This window comes from Aspergillus vadensis (genome assembly GCF_003184925.1).
Source record: "Aspergillus vadensis CBS 113365 unplaced genomic scaffold BO88scaffold_10, whole genome shotgun sequence".
NCBI classification, from domain to species: Eukaryota; Fungi; Ascomycota; class Eurotiomycetes; order Eurotiales; family Aspergillaceae; genus Aspergillus; species Aspergillus vadensis.
In genome coordinates this window covers 351,843-369,595 of record NW_020292048.1, presented here as the reverse complement: position 1 = coordinate 369,595, position 17,753 = coordinate 351,843, and the positions used below count along the sequence as shown (strand labels likewise).

General features: G+C 51.7%; 7 protein-coding genes across 7 annotated transcripts; 4 read left to right on the top strand and 3 right to left on the bottom strand.

The window, feature by feature from the left end:
- Positions 1–736: 736 nt before the first annotated feature.
- Positions 737–1,910, top strand: BO88DRAFT_487642 (short-chain dehydrogenases/reductase; the record flags this gene model as incomplete). Its single annotated transcript, XM_025712558.1, has 2 exons — positions 737–1,088; positions 1,185–1,910. The coding sequence occupies 2 exons, from the start codon at positions 737–739 to the stop codon at positions 1,838–1,840; spliced, it is 1,008 nt and encodes a 335-aa protein (XP_025563295.1). The 3' UTR covers positions 1,841–1,910.
- Positions 1,911–2,978: 1,068 nt separating this feature from the next.
- Positions 2,979–4,798, top strand: BO88DRAFT_364710 (putative aquaglyceroporin). The gene is made up of 4 exons (XM_025703989.1): positions 2,979–3,057; positions 3,105–3,742; positions 3,797–4,338; positions 4,394–4,798. Exons 1-4 carry the CDS (start codon positions 3,018–3,020, stop codon positions 4,704–4,706), a joined length of 1,533 nt encoding a protein of 510 aa, XP_025563294.1. The 5' UTR covers positions 2,979–3,017; the 3' UTR covers positions 4,707–4,798.
- Positions 4,799–5,349: 551 nt separating this feature from the next.
- BO88DRAFT_425180 (ankyrin) lies at positions 5,350–7,661 on the bottom strand (the record flags this gene model as incomplete). Its single annotated transcript, XM_025708808.1, has 2 exons — positions 5,350–7,378; positions 7,657–7,661. The coding sequence occupies 2 exons, from the start codon at positions 7,659–7,661 to the stop codon at positions 5,350–5,352; spliced, it is 2,034 nt and encodes a 677-aa protein (XP_025563293.1).
- A 98-nt stretch (positions 7,662–7,759) lies between these two features.
- Positions 7,760–9,962, bottom strand: BO88DRAFT_364706 (C-x8-C-x5-C-x3-H type zinc finger protein). The gene is made up of 5 exons (XM_025703988.1): positions 9,509–9,962; positions 9,408–9,455; positions 9,055–9,355; positions 8,721–9,007; positions 7,760–8,670 (listed from the first exon to the last, which is right to left on the bottom strand). The coding sequence occupies exons 1-5, from the start codon at positions 9,704–9,706 to the stop codon at positions 8,038–8,040; spliced, it is 1,467 nt and encodes a 488-aa protein (XP_025563292.1). The 5' UTR covers positions 9,707–9,962; the 3' UTR covers positions 7,760–8,037.
- Positions 9,963–10,622: 660 nt separating this feature from the next.
- On the bottom strand, positions 10,623–11,824 carry BO88DRAFT_461856 (uncharacterized protein; the record flags this gene model as incomplete). Its single annotated transcript, XM_025711194.1, has 2 exons — positions 10,623–11,436; positions 11,487–11,824. 2 exons carry the CDS (start codon positions 11,822–11,824, stop codon positions 10,623–10,625), a joined length of 1,152 nt encoding a protein of 383 aa, XP_025563291.1.
- Positions 11,825–11,933: 109 nt separating this feature from the next.
- Positions 11,934–14,518, top strand: BO88DRAFT_443525 (MFS transporter; the record flags this gene model as incomplete). The annotated part of the gene is made up of 5 exons (XM_025710031.1): positions 11,934–11,959; positions 12,721–12,942; positions 13,042–14,028; positions 14,074–14,205; positions 14,254–14,518. 5 exons carry the CDS (start codon positions 11,934–11,936, stop codon positions 14,489–14,491), a joined length of 1,605 nt encoding a protein of 534 aa, XP_025563290.1. The 3' UTR covers positions 14,492–14,518.
- A 372-nt stretch (positions 14,519–14,890) lies between these two features.
- BO88DRAFT_404532 (NCS2 family permease) lies at positions 14,891–16,956 on the top strand. Its single transcript, XM_025706650.1, has 4 exons — positions 14,891–15,056; positions 15,105–16,025; positions 16,074–16,178; positions 16,225–16,956. The coding sequence occupies exons 1-4, from the start codon at positions 14,967–14,969 to the stop codon at positions 16,831–16,833; spliced, it is 1,725 nt and encodes a 574-aa protein (XP_025563289.1). The 5' UTR covers positions 14,891–14,966; the 3' UTR covers positions 16,834–16,956.
- The last annotated feature ends 797 nt before the right edge of the window (positions 16,957–17,753 follow it).

Genomic DNA, 17,753 nt, shown 5'->3' with positions numbered 1-17,753 from the left:
TTGGTGCAGGCAAACCAGGCTTGTCTTCATAGTTTTATCTGATTTGGGGGCATTTTGCGATTGCTACTAGGGCTGAGGCTAGTTCTGCATGTGGCAAGTGTGAGTTCGAAGTTAGGTAGTGGGGGCTACCATTGTGATTTGCTGGATGTGGAGAGAACAGGCAATGACGACGACATGCCAGGCATCCAGAATATCATGCACCGATATATCTCAACATCAAAGATAGCACGATATCTGTGTGATTGAGCATGAAACTGTAAGGAGGGCTATTTCTGATCGGCGATAAATTCCTGAAGCGCCAAGCCCGAAGAACCGAGCATCGGCCTTCGGTACTTGAACGGGCAAAGTACCACCAAGATTGGATTGTGGCACAGGGATGCATATCACTAGAGAACACGAGGCTACCATGCAACCCTATCCATATCTTCTCCCTTCAAGCAAATGAGATAGGGTAACGTCCGTGCTGAAGCTCGTATCTAGAACCTCCATGATCCGGGGTCGACTCGCCCAACCGGGTCCCCGGAAAGTGTGATCCGTGCCGGATACGGATGAACCCGAGCGTCAATCGCATAAGCATCCTGTTCGGATTACCAATGTTGATTGGATGAAGTTGCAAAGAAACTGACAATGGTATTGATTGTTTACAAGTATATAAACAATAATTTTTTTTCTTAGTCTTAGTGTAATCACCACCCCTATATTCTAAACCCTGTCTATTCACTGTATCATCCACAAAATGGTAGTCCTCGCCAATATCCAATCCTCCAATGCCCGGATTGCTACCTCCCTTCCTGAGGGCATGGTAGCTCTCTTTGTCGGTGCAACAAGTGGAATTGGCGAAGCAACCCTCAAGCAGTTTGCTAAGCATGCTGCACGGCCCCGTGTCTATTTTGTCGGTCGCAAACAAGAAGCAGCCAACCGCATCATCGCCGAATGCGAAACCCTGAACCCCGAGGGGACTTATATCTTCATATCTGCAGATGTTAGCTTGCTCAGCAATGTCGATGAGGTTTGTCGTGACATCAAGGACAAGGAGAGAGCTCTGAATCTCCTCGTTCTCACACCTGGTGTAGCGACTATACACAACGGTGGGTAATCGCCGACGCGGATATATATATCTCTTGCCGCACCATGACAAGAACTACGTAGTCTTACAGAACGAACGACTGATTTCTATACTGCAGAAACACCCGAAGGACTCCGCAAGATCACATCCCTCCTTTACTTCGCCCGCATGCGTTTTATTGTGAACCTCCTCCCTCTCCTCCAGCAAGCCACCAGCCTCCGCCGCGTCATAACCGTAGGGGCAGCCGGATCTGAAGGTCCCATCGACACCACCGACTTCGAGGGCAGAAAGCTGTCAGCCCCATTATTCCGCGGGCATATTACTTCACTGACCACAGTGGCTTTGGAAGAACTAGCTGAAAAGGCCCCGACTGTGTCGTTCATTAATACTCACCCTGGGGCTGTCCAGACCGGGATAACCAGAGAGGTGGATAATCTCCGTATGTGGATTGTGTGGCTTGCTCTCCTGCTTTTCGGCCGTTGGATCTGTATTCCTGCCAAGGAGAGCGGAGAGAGACATCTCTTTGTGGCTACAAGTGCGAGGTATCCGGCGCGAGATGGGGACGACGGGGTGTCGCTGTCGGAGGGGGTCATGGTTGCGCGGGGCGTCGATGGGGAGGTGGGAGGGGGTGTTTATTCTGTTACTTCGAATGGCGAGAGCTCGAATGATGCGATTAATGTTCTGAAAGGCTTCCGAGAGATGGGTATTGGAGAGATTGTCTGGAGGTATACGGAAAGTCAATTCAAGCGGATCACAGGCGTGGGTGCCGCATAATGTAAGCTGGGCTGCGACGGCATTGTAGCCGAGATTGAATTTATATCATTCCCGAACTGTTAGAGGAAATAGCGGTTCCAATGGCATGAATTGATGACTTCAAAATGAAATTATTGACGGTAGCTAAGAGAGTGTATCTTCAAATCACGTGCAGAGTCTCGATCAGGCAGGACCACGTGATGACGTCATGTGTGTCACTTGCCGGATCAGGCAATTCCGCTCGTTCTCTTCCTGTCGTCAACTTTGTTCTGCATCTTATTCTGCATCTAACTCTGCATCTCCCATAATGACTTCACTTCTCACTCCTCTGATAGAGGGGGACTATGAAGAGACAGACCATAGCTTAAGGCACCTGCATCAACCCAATGACGTCTGCAGGCACAACTTTCCATGCCGACCTAGCTGAACCACGGCCATAGCCTCCTCTTGGCACATGGTCTCACCATACTTCCCCTGGAAGTGTCGGCCTCGAACCCAGCTTATCAGAGTTTGAGTTGGTCATAATCTATCTACTGTGTAGAACAAAGGCTGTTGGCCAGCATGTCACGGGTGGGCCCGAAGCCGCCGATCAAACGCCGCCATCGGTGACTGGAAGAGATCCGTTTCCGCCCACCCAGGTCGCACAGCGTGAGGTCATGCAACCCGCCAATTAGCAGCGGAGGAGGGCCGCTTTGTCCGTGAGGACCTGCCTCCTCTTAATGCCTCTGGCAGGACACCAACTGCTCAAATTTCACGCAAGTTTGTGGGGCGGGCAACAAGTTACTCTATTCTCTGCCATGGCATGGGGGTTGACTGGATGGCAATCATCCCGGTTCTGGCGTCTCAGTAACAAGGCGGTCTCTTGATGATCGTCTCAACGCGGCTGACCTGTGCTGGTATCAGTCTTGGTAGGATAATTCTCACCTACTCTACGGAACCCGGCTAGATCTATCAGCTGGAACTCTGGATGAAACGTACAAAATCTGTACTTAGGTGTGGCGTGGAAAATTCGAGGGTTTGGGTGTGAAGCCACCAATGGTTGCAGTCGGCTGTTCCCTGGTCTGCTTCTGTGACGCAATCTTGGCGCACCGTACAATATATCCCCAACCAGACCCCCTAAGTATAAGATAGTTCTTCTCTTCTACAGCAGGCTGATAAACTGCAATTGTACAATTCTCCGACTGCTTCCCTTACTGCCATGGTGCACCCAGTCAGGTCTCTCAACAAGGAACTCGATCGTAAGTGTAAAATGATTCAGACAAACTATCCCGCTAACAGCTCGTAGAGGTCGACACCGAGTCGAAAGACTATCGATCTTCCGACTCAACGGAGGGGGAATCCTCCAAAACAGACCAAGATGAAGAGTCTCCCCAAAGGGAGCCCAGAAAGGGCGTCTCTCGAAACAAAAGCCAAGGAACCGAGCGTACCAATTTCTCGCGAAAGAAAAGTCATGCCAGTCACCGCACTGGCGTATCCCAAAACCAGAGCTATCGGAGTCAGCCTCCCGCTACGATGAGAAACCAGAGCTACGGGAGTCAGGCACAATTCTCCTTGGCAGGTCCGAATGCTTATTACGGACCACTCCCTCACCAGGGCGCTTACATGCATCCGGATTATCAGTCTTACAATCCTCAGTATGGCAACACACAAGGAGACAAGCCTGTCTGGAGTTTAGCGCAGCCGCTGCCCCATGTTGTCCGAGACGGAATGCGGTATGGAGCCTTGCCAGAGGATCGAAAGGAAGAAAGAGAAGAAGGAGGACGAGAACGCCCGCCTCCAGCGGCAGAAGAGCCGCCTACGGATATCCCGCAGACGGATGAAGCTAGACAGAATGGTGAGGAGCCCCAGAACGAGATGGGATTCTTTAACAAATGGTCCAAAATCCGGTATCATCTGAGGGAACCATTGGGCGAGTGGTTGGGGGTGAGTACTCACCTAGACTATCTCTCTTAATCCAGCAATTGACACAATCACTAGACAACCTTAGCGATCACCCTCGGTCTTTGCGGCGGGCTAGCAACCTACACATCGGACCAACAAGCCGGCTCATGGATGAGCCAAGCCGCATGCTGGGGCTTCAGCTTCATGATCGGCATCTACATCGTCGGTGGCATCTCCGGTGGCCATCTCAATCCAGCCATCACAATCTCCATGTCTCTCTGGCGAGGATTTCCCGCCCGCCGATGCGTAATCTACATCCTTGCTCAGCTGATCGGCGCCATCACCGCCGGCGGAATCGCCTACGCCATTTACCACGATGCCATCGTCAACCTCTCCGTCGAGAGTAATCTACCACAAAGCGAAACAACAGCCAGCCAAGCATTTCTCACCCTACCGAAACAATTCGTTAGCCCAGCTACCGCATTTTTCAACGAGTTCCTAGGCACCGCCATCCTCGTCGGAACCATCATGGCCTTGGGAGACGACACCAACGCTCCCCCCGGAGCAGGTATGCAGGCATTCATCATCGGCATCATCATCACCGTTCTAGTCCTAGCATTGGGCTACAACACAGGCGGGTACGTACACCCTTCATCACCCCACCCTACAACAATCCAACTAACAAACACCCAGAGCATTCAACGGTCCCCGCGACTTCGGCCCCCGCCTCGTCGCCGTAATGGCCGGCTGGGGCGGCCACCTCTTCAAAGAATACCACGCCTGGTGGATCTGGGGCCCCTGGGTCGCCGACATCTTTGGAGGATTATTCGGCGCGTTCATATACGACTTAGTGGTGTTCACTGGTGGCGAAAGCCCGATCAATTACCCGCCGAGGAGACGGAAGCGCGCTCTGCTGATCAAGGAGAAGAACCTGCGGAGTAAGTTGCGCCTTGGAAGGCGGAAGATTGGGGATATTGAAAGGGCGGTGGAGGAGAATCAGGATTGATGTTAGTTCTGGATATCTGGGAAGGAAGGACTTGTTTGTGTATTATGGTGTGGTTTGCATGCAGTATACGGTAGCGTCGCATCAGCCTGGAGTTTCTTTTTTCTTTTTTTCTTTTCTTTTTTTCTCTTTTTTTTCTTTCGTAGTTGGAGTTAAATAGGAAAATGTCTCTTTTCAATGTATTCGGTGTTGAGGATAGTGTTATTGCCATCTTAAAAATCTATCCAAGTACTATTTAGTAATAAGAATAGGATTTTTCGCACCTCTAGATAAACCTATCCCAAGACCTCAGGTAATGAATGCCAGACCACCAATATCTGAGGCCAGGTGAACTATGCCTTAGCGAACGACATCATTCATTATCGGCAAGATGAGATGCATGGCAAAAAGGGAGATCTAAACTACCTCTCCAATGAATAATCTAAAATATTCCCACTAACTACCTCGTCGGTCTACAAACCTAGACAATAGGGACGGTGCTGACTCAAAGACATAGTTAATGAAGCCGGATTAACTGACTACGGTTTGATATGTATCAAAAGAAGCATGAGCAAGCAATGTGTGTTTATTGATTTTAGCTTTTACGATTTCAAAGCAAGAGTACCTAAGCAAAGTACCACAGTATCACAGTACCATCGTGCCCATCTCACGACGCGGCGCCGGCGGCAGCAGCAGCAGCAGCATCAGCAGCAGTGCTACGAGCCATAATCACTTCCAAAAACTCCCAAAACCCCACGCTCTCAGCCTCCTCGATAGCCGTCCTGGGTCCCTGTGTACCAGCCGTAGCCCTAACATTTGGGTCGACGCCTCTATCCAAGAACAGATGCAGAAGCTCGTAAATCCGCTGTTTGATGGCCTCGAACCCCCGGGGATCTCGCAAATCCTCCTCCGCTTCCTTGGCATTCTTATAAATATGCACCAGTGCATGAATAGGCGTGCCTAGACCTGTAGGCTGTTTCGGATCAACACCGTTGTTCATCAGGTATTGAACTAGGTTGATATTGAGTATGCGGGCAGCGTAATATAGGGGAGTGACCATGCGGGAGGTTTGCTTTGAGAGGTCGATGTGGGGACATGCGAGGAGTTCATTCACGGCTCGGTCATTGCGAAGGTGCATGGCGACAAGGAGAGGGGTTGCGTACTGGACTGGTGTGCTGCTCTCGGAGTTGATGTAAGAGGCTAGATTCCTAGGAACTAGGCGCGAGCGACGCCTCCCGGTCCGGACGAGGAGTTGCAGAACTTCGATATGATTATTGGCAACGGCGGAGTGGACCGGGGAGATGGGAGGGTTGCGTGGGGCAAATATGGCCTCTCTGAAGTATGGGTCGCGCAGTACTTGCCTGATGTTTCCCAAGGTCTGCGAGCGGAAGAGCATGTTTACCTCCTCGGTTCGCATGACGTGAGGGGGCGTCTCGTAGCTGAGGATGGTCTCTAGGGTGTTGTGCTCGTGTCTCCACACGCATAGAGCAGTCGGAGTGAAGCCGTTGCCATATCTAGTGTCCGTAGTCACGCGAGCGAAAGGGTCGACGCCGTACTTTTCCTTGAATTCAGGGTTCAGGAGGTATTGGGCGAGTTTGTTGTGCCGGAGTAGGATGGCCGCACCCAGCACGGTTATGTTGCTCTCCATAATATCGTTAATGTTAAACCCCAGATCACAGAGAACCCGGATCGGCCTGACCTTCTTTGCAAGAAGGGCTTTGCCAATGGTGGTCCGACCGAATCTCTCCTCGACATTCCGGGGGTCCACTCGAAAGTTCCAGGAGACCCCAGGTATGTGCACCAATCCATGCACAAGCGGAGCAAGTCTAGCTCGGAGAGCATTATGGATCTCAAGCTGGGGAAGGTGCTCGATGGGAAAGCGATGATCACGGCATATATTGCATATAACCTGAAGGAAGTTTTCGATAGTCATGATGTTATCCGAAAGGGCTTGCTCAAGACTCCTGATGACTGGTCTGAGGTCATGAGGTAGGTCTTTGGGTTCTTCCTCTTCAGAGTCGTACTGGGCTTCGGCGGCGGCCTCCTCTCTGGACCCCTGGGCTCTAACCTCCTCCGTTTCATCATCATCAGTTTCAAAGTCACCATCCTGATCCTCCTCTGCCGCGTCAAGCTCCATGGCTTCGGAGCCAGTCATCGCCGCCGGTGGAAGTTCAGGCAATTCATCATCATCAGTTTCAAAGTCGCCATCCTGATCCTCCTCTGCCGCGTCAAGCTCCATGGCTTCGGAGCCAGTCATCGCCGCCGGTGGAAGTTCAGACAATTCAGATGGCGAAGGGTGCGCCACCATGGGATTATTGAACAATAAGTTATGGAAGTCGCGGATGTGATTCTCCAGATCTTCTCTAGCCAAGGTGGGATGACGGCTGCCGCATAAATCGCAAGAGATATATTCTTCATCGGGATCCTGCCTCTTCAAACGTGCCATCTCAACGAATACCCAATGAAAAGCATGGGCATCCCCCTCTACTGAGGTCAGAGGCCTGTGACGGCAACCAGGCCAGTGTTGGCAGTCAATGATCGTAGAATTTTCCTCGTTGTCGGCTCTTTTCTCCCTGAAACGTCTGTTCAGGTCATCGAGGTGCTGTTCGATGTGCTCGTAGATAGCATCCCCGGTGGGCTCAGGGTGTCCCTGGTTGCAGAAAATGCAGTGAGGGTTAACAGGATTCCCCTGATGACTCATGATTGCTGAGCTTGGAATTGATTTTTTTTTTTTTAATCTTTCTTATCTTTTTTATTTGGTTTAGAGTTACTGTAATTCTGGTGTGATTGAGAACAGATAGATCAATTGGAAGGATGTTGTCGTGACTGATGGTGGAGAGGACAGCAGTGGATGTACCTGTCATTGAGGTTTATATACTACTTTTTGCTACCTTTGGTGGATCGCAGTTGCCATCCTGGCATCGGTTGTTCCCTCATTTTGCTGTCGCTATCTACCGATCTGCTGGCGGCTCGCCTCATGGAGAGGAATGAACCGAGACTTGGATGGTTCTCACCAGCATTGAATGGAATTATCCGGTCACAGGTATGTCCTAGATGAGATGTGTGTTACGAAAGAGGCGGAAATACTTTCATATAGATTCAGTCATCCCCGTCAATAACTATTGCGCGCTTTGCGCCTGGTTAAGTGATAGCCTTAACCTGTATCGTGTTTTCAGAATCCAAACCATTTGCTTGCTTCCTTCCTCCCTTCCGAAGTGGCCTCTTCCTATTTCATCCTCTTCTCTAACAATTGATAACCAATTTTTAAGGCCCTACCCTACCAACAAGTCGGTCTGCCTTAATATAAGACAACATAATAGTATGTGTTGGCCTTGAATATAGTCCTACTGGACGTTCACAATACAATGAGGCCCTGCGGCTCTTCGGGAGTATCTGGGACAAATGCCCCCTCGGCGCTTGGAGCACGCGAGTGACCAGTGTCCCTTTTGATGGACGGCGTGTATTTTGCAATATGCAAATCAAGTGTGTGTGCGTGACGATTAAAGCGGCACGGCTTGAGGCCTCGGCATCCGTCCTTCTGGCAGAGATGGCCGAGGAAGCACTTAGTGGATCGGCATGAAGGGCCCGTCTGACATGGGTGCTGACGGAGTATGTATTTCATAACGTCCAGCGAGCTTGGATCAAGACGGCCGTGGTCGTATTCACAGCCAATATTGCTGCACTCGCCGCCAAGATGGAAATTATTGCATGGCTTATGGATTTTGGCGCGACGGGTATAGAGTTCCCATGCGTCGTGGCCGGGGATCGGACAGTAGGTGTCAATGCGATCTCCGGCCAAGTTTATCGGGATATAATCTTGCCACTTAGGATCGAGGTGGGTGACAAGTTGTGAGGCATAAAACTCTTGAGTGCGAGCACTCGTAGGAGATTCCCTTCCTGGAGGAGAGGGGGTATTGTCGGATCTAGAGAGTTGTTGACCCTGCGGTATGTGGGCCTTGTTGCAAGAGCTGCCGTATCGGCAAATGCCCTGAAGAACATTAGTTGAAATGCAAAGTATGGCAATGCATTTCCACGCACCTTTTGGAAATGTTTGCAAATCGGTCTAGAGGTTGTGGACATCGAAGGCGTATGGTTGGAGGGACTCCCAGTTCCACCAATAGGTGTAGACATGAAGAGGGCGGGAAGCTCTCGCACCGGGAGGCCCAATCTTTCATATTCGCTGTGAAAGTTGGCAGCTTTGAGGAGGGTGATGCGATCAGTCCGGCCACGATAAGGTGTCAGTAGATTAGAATACCCGGAGTCGTGACAACCAGCGAAGAAGATGTGTCTGCACTGGCTGTTGTCGGCAAATAAGCGGAACATTTCTACTGACGTTAGCTCGAGCCCTTCCAAAATATAGAGCTACTCATACCCCTAATCTTATAGTCCGCTCCCTCTTTCTTATCTCCCGCATCCACGAAATCAAAAAGATCCTCAGCCCGGGTGAAGCTTGCTGTAAAAGGCGACAGAGAGCGGGCTTCCTGTCCCACAATCCCGGAGCGGGCCAATGACTTTGACAATCCAAGCACGTTTGCATAAATGCGTACCATCACACGGCACTGGTCAGCCTGATGGCCTAGTCGATCATGGAGCAGTTCGCGGATGGAATCGTTAAGAATACGGGCAGCCGTAATGCCACCATCGGCTCCGGCTTTTAGCAGATGCTCTTTGAACTACCGCGGAGTTGATCAGTATGATATCTCCTAAGGATCCAGATGTACCTACGAGATAGCCATCTCCATCAACGAGGACCAGCACGAAAGGATTCCGCTCCTAAGTCACCGTCAGAGCTGAACAATTACATACTGACGGATCATTCTGCGTACCTGACCCCTAGCCATCCGCTTGTACTTCTCTCTAGCCTCTTTCTCCTCCTCATAATCACTCTTGAGGTTGTTGTAGTTGTCTAAGAGCTGGCGGAACTTATCCAGGAGGTTCTGTACATCGGCATGGTGTTGCTGGTTCTGCTGCACAATGCTTGATAGATTGCTATCTAAAGCGTGGATCTCGGCATCACCAAGCATACTGTTCGATTGGAATATGGATGTATGCTGAAGGAGCAAAATCTTCTGTTTTCTCTTTTCTCAAATGGGACACTGTCGCTAAGGAATAATGTCGAGGGATTTGCGGAGACCACCATGGGTGGGTGGCTGCGTATCCCGAAAGATAAGGATGGATGGGTCGACTAACATTCACTCAAGACGAGGGAGGGACGGTAATGATAGGTAAGTGGTGAAGACTCCAAAGGAATGGGCAAGTGTCGACGAGCGAAAAGAGGAGTAGCAAAGCAAAGCAAAGCAGCGGAACTAGTTGGAAACTAGTTTGGATTTGTTGTGTTGGCCATCGCTTACCCGCTGCGGTACCTGCGCTTATCGATAAGCGGTTATCTTATTATGGCAGGCGGTGGGAAGAAGCTGCTATCGGAGCGGGGTAGCAGACTATCCCTCTTTTGGTATAATGTCAAGCATTGCTGCCATAATCCACTTATGTGCACATGCATTACATGTCTACAACACATTCATTTGGAATAACAAAGTCAGGAATTGAATAGTCCAGTGAGCAGTGAAAGCAGCCATGCCAATCATTGTGGTTGGAAGGTGAAAGATATCCAACGCTTGTGTGCGTTGTCTGTAGCCATCCGACTCTTTTGACCATTTCACCAATTATCTACCCCTACACGGTCCAACACGTTTTCTACAACAGGTATACTCGTACTCTCATGGGGATCCCGGTTCTATATTTGCACGCATGCATACTAGTCTCTCACTGGTATGGATTTTCCAAGTACATAACCCTGAATTACCCTGGTGTCATTATCACCGATCTCGTACGGTATTAAAGCCACAAGCTGACCACGTCCAGACAACAACCGCATATGGCTCTGTACTCAAACAGATACCAACGAATAGATCAGCTACACAAGTTTCAATGACTCTGCCTCTACCTCGCCTTCTCCACCCCCTTCTCCCCCTTCCCAAAAACCATCTCATCCCTCCCCCAGACCAACACCACCACCGCCCCCACCGGCCCAGCAACAACCCCCAACAACCCGACCCTCACCACCAACGACACCCACTCGCACCACCCTATTGCACCACCTTTCACCATCCTCACCGCATTACCATACAACCTCCACGCCCAAACCACCATTCCCGCCGACCCAATCAAGTAATCCCACCTCAGGAACGCATGCACCCCGTCTCCAACACTAGCCACCTGTATAACAGGCGATGTCCAGGGCGTAGGAATCCCGAAGACAATACTGGGGTGTAGGGAAGTCCTGTACTCTGGGGAGAGGATAGCAGGTGCGAGGATAGTAGATAGCGAGACGGTGAGGGTGACGAGGTGGGGGATTAGGGTGTTGAAGAAGGCAAAGGCGTAGATGAATCGAAGGGAGGAGAGATTGTGGTTCTTCTGGGTGGGCTTGGGAGTGGATGTGAACGGGGAGAATAGGGTGTGGGAAAGGGTGAGGAGGATGGAGATGTATGCTGGGAACGGTTGCCAGAGGGCGATGAAGAGTTGTTTTAGGTCGGTCGTTATGGTTGAGGAGAGAGGGAGCACCATTAGGGCGCTGGGGATGATGTAGGAGACCGTGAAGATTAGGGGGAGGGTGGTGAGGATGGTTTTGGGGATGTGGATGTTGGTTGCGGTGGGAGAGGTGGAGGTTATGGAGGTGGTGAGTTGCAGGGCGCAGTAGAGAGGTGCTGCGAAGGCGAATGTTAGGGTTTGGGCGGAGAGGCCGAATATCAAGGGACTGGTGATGAGGTTAGCTTGATACACATGGGTACATGTTGGTGAACGTACTATCCTGCCAGTGTCCAGGCATTGCCTTGTCGCCATGATTCTAGGCTTATCAGAATCCAGGCGGAGCCGAAGGTCCCTGCGAACCCGAGCGTGTGGAGTGTCAAGGCGGGGTGGCTTCCATCGGTGGTAGGCCAGAAAAAGGTAGTTAAGGTGGTGAGCAGGTGGTCCAGTCGAGGGAGACCGGTGTAGACGGTTCGTAGAGGTGCATCGCTGCCTGGGAGTGTTTTGCGCTCGATGCTTTGTCTTGCAAGTTCGAGAAGGCCATTGGCGTCGGCGTAGTACCAAATGGCATAGAGGGTGAAGAGACTGAGGGTGGGAAGAATTAATTTGGCAGACATGGTGCGTGGAAGTTGATGTGTCTGGAATAGAAAGTAGGAACTACTCGTCTTTATATGCGTTTGTGATACTGTTATTACTTTTTGTACGACATGTAGATCGTAGACCGAAATGGCAGCCGTTGCGAGCAGCCGATCGTAGATCTGCGTCTACCGAGGCTGTCATCGGGAGCCAAATCCGGGGCTTCACATGGTAGTGTATCACATTGATCCGACTGTCCATGAGGAAGCTATTATTTGTCCTACGCCGTGATTCCTTTATGATCTAGTACTGGATACCTTGTACTCCGTACTAGTGGCTGATGCCGCCTTCTGACACTATATACTATTCTTCCCGACACTATCCTAGTTGCACAAATACTATGCCTCGTCTGTTACGAGTAAATAAACAGCCTAGTTGATCACGAAAAGCTTATCACTCTTCTCGGAAACAAAGCAAACATACTAAGTGTAGACAGAAATAAGAAATTCCCGGAACCCCAACATAACCTCACATAGCACAACCCCATACCAACCACTAAGCAACACAGCACAACAAAGAATGCCAAAGCATCTCACCTCATCAATCCACCCCCAAACTCAAACCCTCCCTGCTCTATACGTTTCCTTTATTTACATCATCCAAGCAATCCAGCTACCTTGTTAACAACCTATCCGCCGTCCACCGAACCCTACCCATCCAACCATGGATCGCACTCCCCATGACACCATCACTCTACACCACCAAAACAATAAATACACCCCTCCAGCAGCTACAATGCTATTCCCGCACAAAACCCTCTACCTCCATCATCTACCACTTCCAAAATGCCCTCCCCATCCCCCTCCCCTTCCCCCTCCAGCACCTCCTCCCTATCCACCATCCCAACCGCCCACGCGAGCCGCACCCCAACCCTAAGCCGGCCGCAAACCAACATCGAAATCTCGCGCATCGAGACACTCCGTCTAACGCACGAATCCACCGTCGGGTCAAAGGCGCCCCAGACACCCCGGGATAAATGGCTACCTATGGGTGGGGGAAAAGAGTTTCCCCCGTTACTACCGGATCCGGATCGCTATGTAGTTGAGTTTACGGGTGAGGAGGATCCAATGCATCCGCATAACTGGCCGATTGGGACGAAGTATGTTTTTCTTCCTTTTATATATCTCATTTTGTTGGGCGTTATGTGTGTCTGTGTAAGGAAGGAGGGCTAACGGGAGTATTGGTGGTATTGATGTAGGATTCTTCTTTCAGGCATCCTAGCCTACGTGACGTTTACTGCGTCTTTCGCTAGCGCGATTTTCTCTTCGACCGTTGGGGCGATTAGTATACACTACGGGATTAGTACCGAGGTCGCGACGCTCGGCGTGACGTTGTATGTGCTCGGGTTCGCGGCCGGGCCGACATTCTGGGCGCCTGCGTCGGAGCTGTCTGGGCGGCGATGGCCTATTACTGCTGGGGTGTTTGGGTATAGTATATTCACGGTGGCGACGGCTACAGCGAAGGATGTGCAGACGATAATGCTGACCCGGTTCTTTGCGGGTTTGTTCGCGGCGAGTCCGCTGTCGATTGTGCCGGCGGCATTTTCGGATATTTACAATAATCGGACGCGGGGGATTGCGATCGCGATGTTTGCGATGGCGGTGTTTGTGGGGCCGTTTGCGTCGCCGTTTACGGGCGGTTTCATCGTCATGAGTTATCTGGGGTGGAGGTGGACAATGTATATTGCCGCGATTATGGGGTTTTTGGGGTCGGCACTGTTGCTGTTGTTTTATAAGGAGACGTATGCGCCAGCGTTGTTGATGGCGAAGGCGGCGACAGTGAGGCGGCAGACGAGGAATTGGGGGATTCATGCGAAGCAGGATGAGGTGGAGATTGATTTTCGGGAGCTAATTACAGTGAATTTTAGTCGGCCGTTCCGGATGCTGCTTACGGAGCCGATTGTGTTTCTGGTAACGCTGTACATGTCGTTCATTTATGGGCTCATGTATGCCTTGCTGGCGGCATATCCGGTGGTGTTTCAGGATATTCATGGCATGAATCTTGGAGTGGGCAGCTTACCGTTTATTGGGCTGATTATCGGGGAGATACTGGGAGGAGTGTTTGTGTTGTCGAGTCAGGGCTCGTATACCAAGAAGTTGAGAGCGAATAACGATATTCCCATCCCCGAGTGGCGGTTGCCTCCGGCCATCGTCGGGGGCATCTCTTTCACTATTGGACTCTTCTGGTAAGGTGCCTGTCTGTCGGGCGATCATCTAGCTGATGCAATTAGGTATGGCTGGACCGGATGGACGCGGTCGATCCATTGGATGGCCCCAACGGCGTCCGGGCTGTTCACGGGGTTCGGCATCTACTGCATCTTTTTGCAGTGTTTCAACTATCTCATCGACTCGTATTTGCAATTGTGAGTGCCTTCCATGACGCAATTCATTGGAAGCTTCTGACCGAACAGTGCCGCGTCTGTATTTGCTGCCAACACCATATTGCGGTCTGCAGTCGGGGCCTGCTTCCCTCTCTTTGCGAGACAGATGTTTGTCAACCTAGGGGTGCAGTGGGCGGGCACATTGCTGGGGTGTCTGGCGGCGATTATGATCCCTATCCCCGTGGGGTTTATCATGTTTGGACCCGCCCTACGACGGAGGAGCAAGTTTGCCCCAGCGGCGGCGGTGTTCCAGGAGAAGTCGGCCTAGATGGATACCATCATACATCGTTGATAGTGGTAGATAAGTCAAGGGAGATGACAAATAGAGCCAAGAGTGCCAAGGGTGGAATCTGGTTCTGACTGATAAGCATTTGGCGACTGGACGCTGTGAGTCGTGGAAATCCGCTGGGGCCTCGGTGTGCTCGCTGGTGATTGCCTCGTGCTGGTGCTGCCAAGGGCACCATCCACGGAATGACTCTCGGTACTGGCTGTGCCAAGCTGCCAAGCTGTCCGCGTTTGAGAAATCCTGGCGAAGGATTGGAACTGCTTGAGTCAATTTATGACAGACGCCTGCTGCTTATCGCTCGCTAATGTAAATTTTTTTTTTTTTCGTTGCGGTTTTATCTGCCAGTCATACTCAAGTCCCTGACAGATAAAACCCGGGGTTCCCGCGGGGACCCTTTTTCTTCCCTGCTGTCAACCCATCTTGCATACTACGAAAGAGTAGCAGTAGTAGCAGCACCATGCGCTATCTTGACTGGGTACATCGCGTCAACCTGGCAGTGGCTCGTAGCCCTGTCGGGTGGTGGTTTCGTCTGGAAAACTCAGGTCATGTAGGTTTGCTTGCTGAGCACGCGACACGGTGAACTAATCCTGCGCAGCCTAATGAACGAAAAGGCAGCTTTTTCTTTACCGAGATGCGCGCCGGCTTAGCGACGTTTTTCGCCATGGCCTACATCATTAGCGTGAATGCCACCATTACCTCCGACACGGGCGGAACCTGCGTCTGCCCACCCGAAAGCTATGCCGACCAATGCGACACCAACACCGAATATTTGCTGTGCGTGCAGGAGGTCAAGCGCGATATTGTCACGGCGACCGCCGCCATCGCTGCCCTGTCCACCTTCTTTATGGGTGTTTTCTCGAACTTGCCCGTGGCGCTGGCACCAGGAATGGGGCTCAATGCATACTTCGCCTACACCGTGGTCGGACACCACGGCTTTGGCATGATTCCCTACAGAGTGGCTCTGACTGCCGTCTTTGTCGAAGGATGGGTCTTTCTGGCCTTGACGCTACTGGGAATCCGGCAGTGGTTGGCCCGCGCGCTGCCCGCGTCGATCAAGCTGGCAACCGGGACGGGCATTGGGCTGTATCTTACGTTGATTGGGCTTACCTACAGTGCGGGAATCGGGTTGGTAACAGGCGCCACGGACTCACCGATTGAACTGGCCGGCTGCGTGGATAGTCTTCGCGATGCGACAACCGGCCTCTGTCCGTCGGATGCAAAGATGCGCAATCCGACCATGTGGATCGGGATATTCTGCGGTGGAGTCCTGACAGCTCTGCTGATGCTGTATCGGGTGAAAGGCGCCGTCATCATCGGAATCCTGCTGGTGTCCATCATCTCGTGGCCGCGACCGACCCCTGTGACGTACTTCCCGCACACCGAACTGGGTAATAGCATGTTTGACTTCTTCAAACAAGTCGTTACCTTCCACCCGATCAAGCACACATTGGTTGCACAGGACTGGGATATCACGGGACACGGATCGCAGTTTGGGCTGGCCTTCATTACCTTCCTGGTTGGTTGCATGATGTCACTCGCTTAAAACGGCAGCTAACCCATGCAGTATGTGGATATCCTCGACACCACTGGTACGCTGTATTCCATGGCGCGATTTGCCGGGACGGTCGATCCTCGCACGCAGGATTTCGAGGGCAGTGCTCTAGCCTACGTAAGTGACTTCCCCATCTGTTGCCCGAACTTGACTGACTAGTCAGATGGTGGACGCCATTTCCGTCTCGATCGGATCGCTCTTTGGCACGTCTCCTGTCACAGCATTCGTCGAAAGCGGTGCCGGAATCTCCGAAGGCGGTAAGACCGGGCTCACCTCCTGCATGACGGGCATCTGCTTCTTCATTGCTGTATTTTTCGCCCCTATCTTCGCCTCCATTCCCCCCTGGGCCACTGGCTGCACCCTGGTGATTGTGGGGGCGTTGATGGTCAAGGCGGCGGCCGAAATAAACTGGCGCTACCTTGGCGACGCGGTGCCTGCCTTCCTGACCATTGCCATCATGCCGTTCACGTACAGTATCGCGTACGGGTTGATCGCGGGTATCTTGAGCTACATCACACTCAACGGTATCATCTGGGCGATCGAGAAAGTGACCCGGGGACGCATCGTGCCCCCCAATAAGGATGAAAAGGAGCCCTGGTCGTGGAGGATTCCTGGGGGATTCTTCCCGCCCTGGCTGCGCCGCGCCGTTCGGGGAAAGAAGGACTTTTGGCGGGAAGACGAAAGGGATCGCAGCGTGATGGATGGGGGATCGGTTGAGTCACAGGATCGACCGGAAAAGCAAGACGTGGCGGCGGGGGGCAAGGATATGTAAAGTGTAATTAATTATGATTCGATCTCATCGCAAGCTACTAGCTGTAATATATACCGGAATCAATTGCCGCGCGTGACCGGATGACGTTCGGGGAGGGTCGAGGAGAGGACTGTAGGACACCAATGGTGCTAGGCGCCCGGGGGAGGGATTGTTGTTTGTCGCTGGCCGATGGGACAACGTGGCCGGGACGGGGTTGGGATTGGGGGTGTAAACTGGCAATTGGGAGTTGGGAGTTGGACTGACTGACTGACTGACGGTCTACTAGGACCGTGTTGAACAGATGGGTTAATGGGATGATGCTATAGACCAGGGTAGTGAACGGCTTACCCGAAGGAATTGAATTCCGGTCACACAGGCTGACGGGAAGGCGATGTGGGAGGGAGCAGTCTGAGCTAGAATGGAGTTGGAATGGGGTTCTCGCCTCCGGGAGGCACTCAAGCCACCGTGCGGATGGTGAGCGGGAAGGGCGACGCTTGGAAGAAGAATGTAGGAGAAATGAGTGGAGGGGGGAGGGTAAGAAGAGAGATGGCAGATGGTAGACTAGTAGATGATGGGGGGGAGAAGAGCGGATCAGAGGAACTAGTAGTCAATGCTAGTAATACTAGTAAGTAAGTAAGTAGAAGTACATAGTTAGTAGTTACTGTTAGTAGTAGTTAGTGGTCATTTAGTAAGTAGTAGTACTGGACAGTGAGTATGTACTGGTGGAAATACCACTGGAATACCAGTCAAGCCAGGGAAGGTACCTGGTGAACTGCGCCAATCAGTGTCTTGATACGGTATTTCCGGGCGGGGAAAGGTCGGTGCATACCCGGCAACCAATTAGCCTTAATACTTCCGGTACCACTAAAGCTGGAAGTGAGTTCCAACCACTCACAGTTTATCTTCTCTTCCCTGCCTCTCTTTTTTTTTTCCCTCCAAAA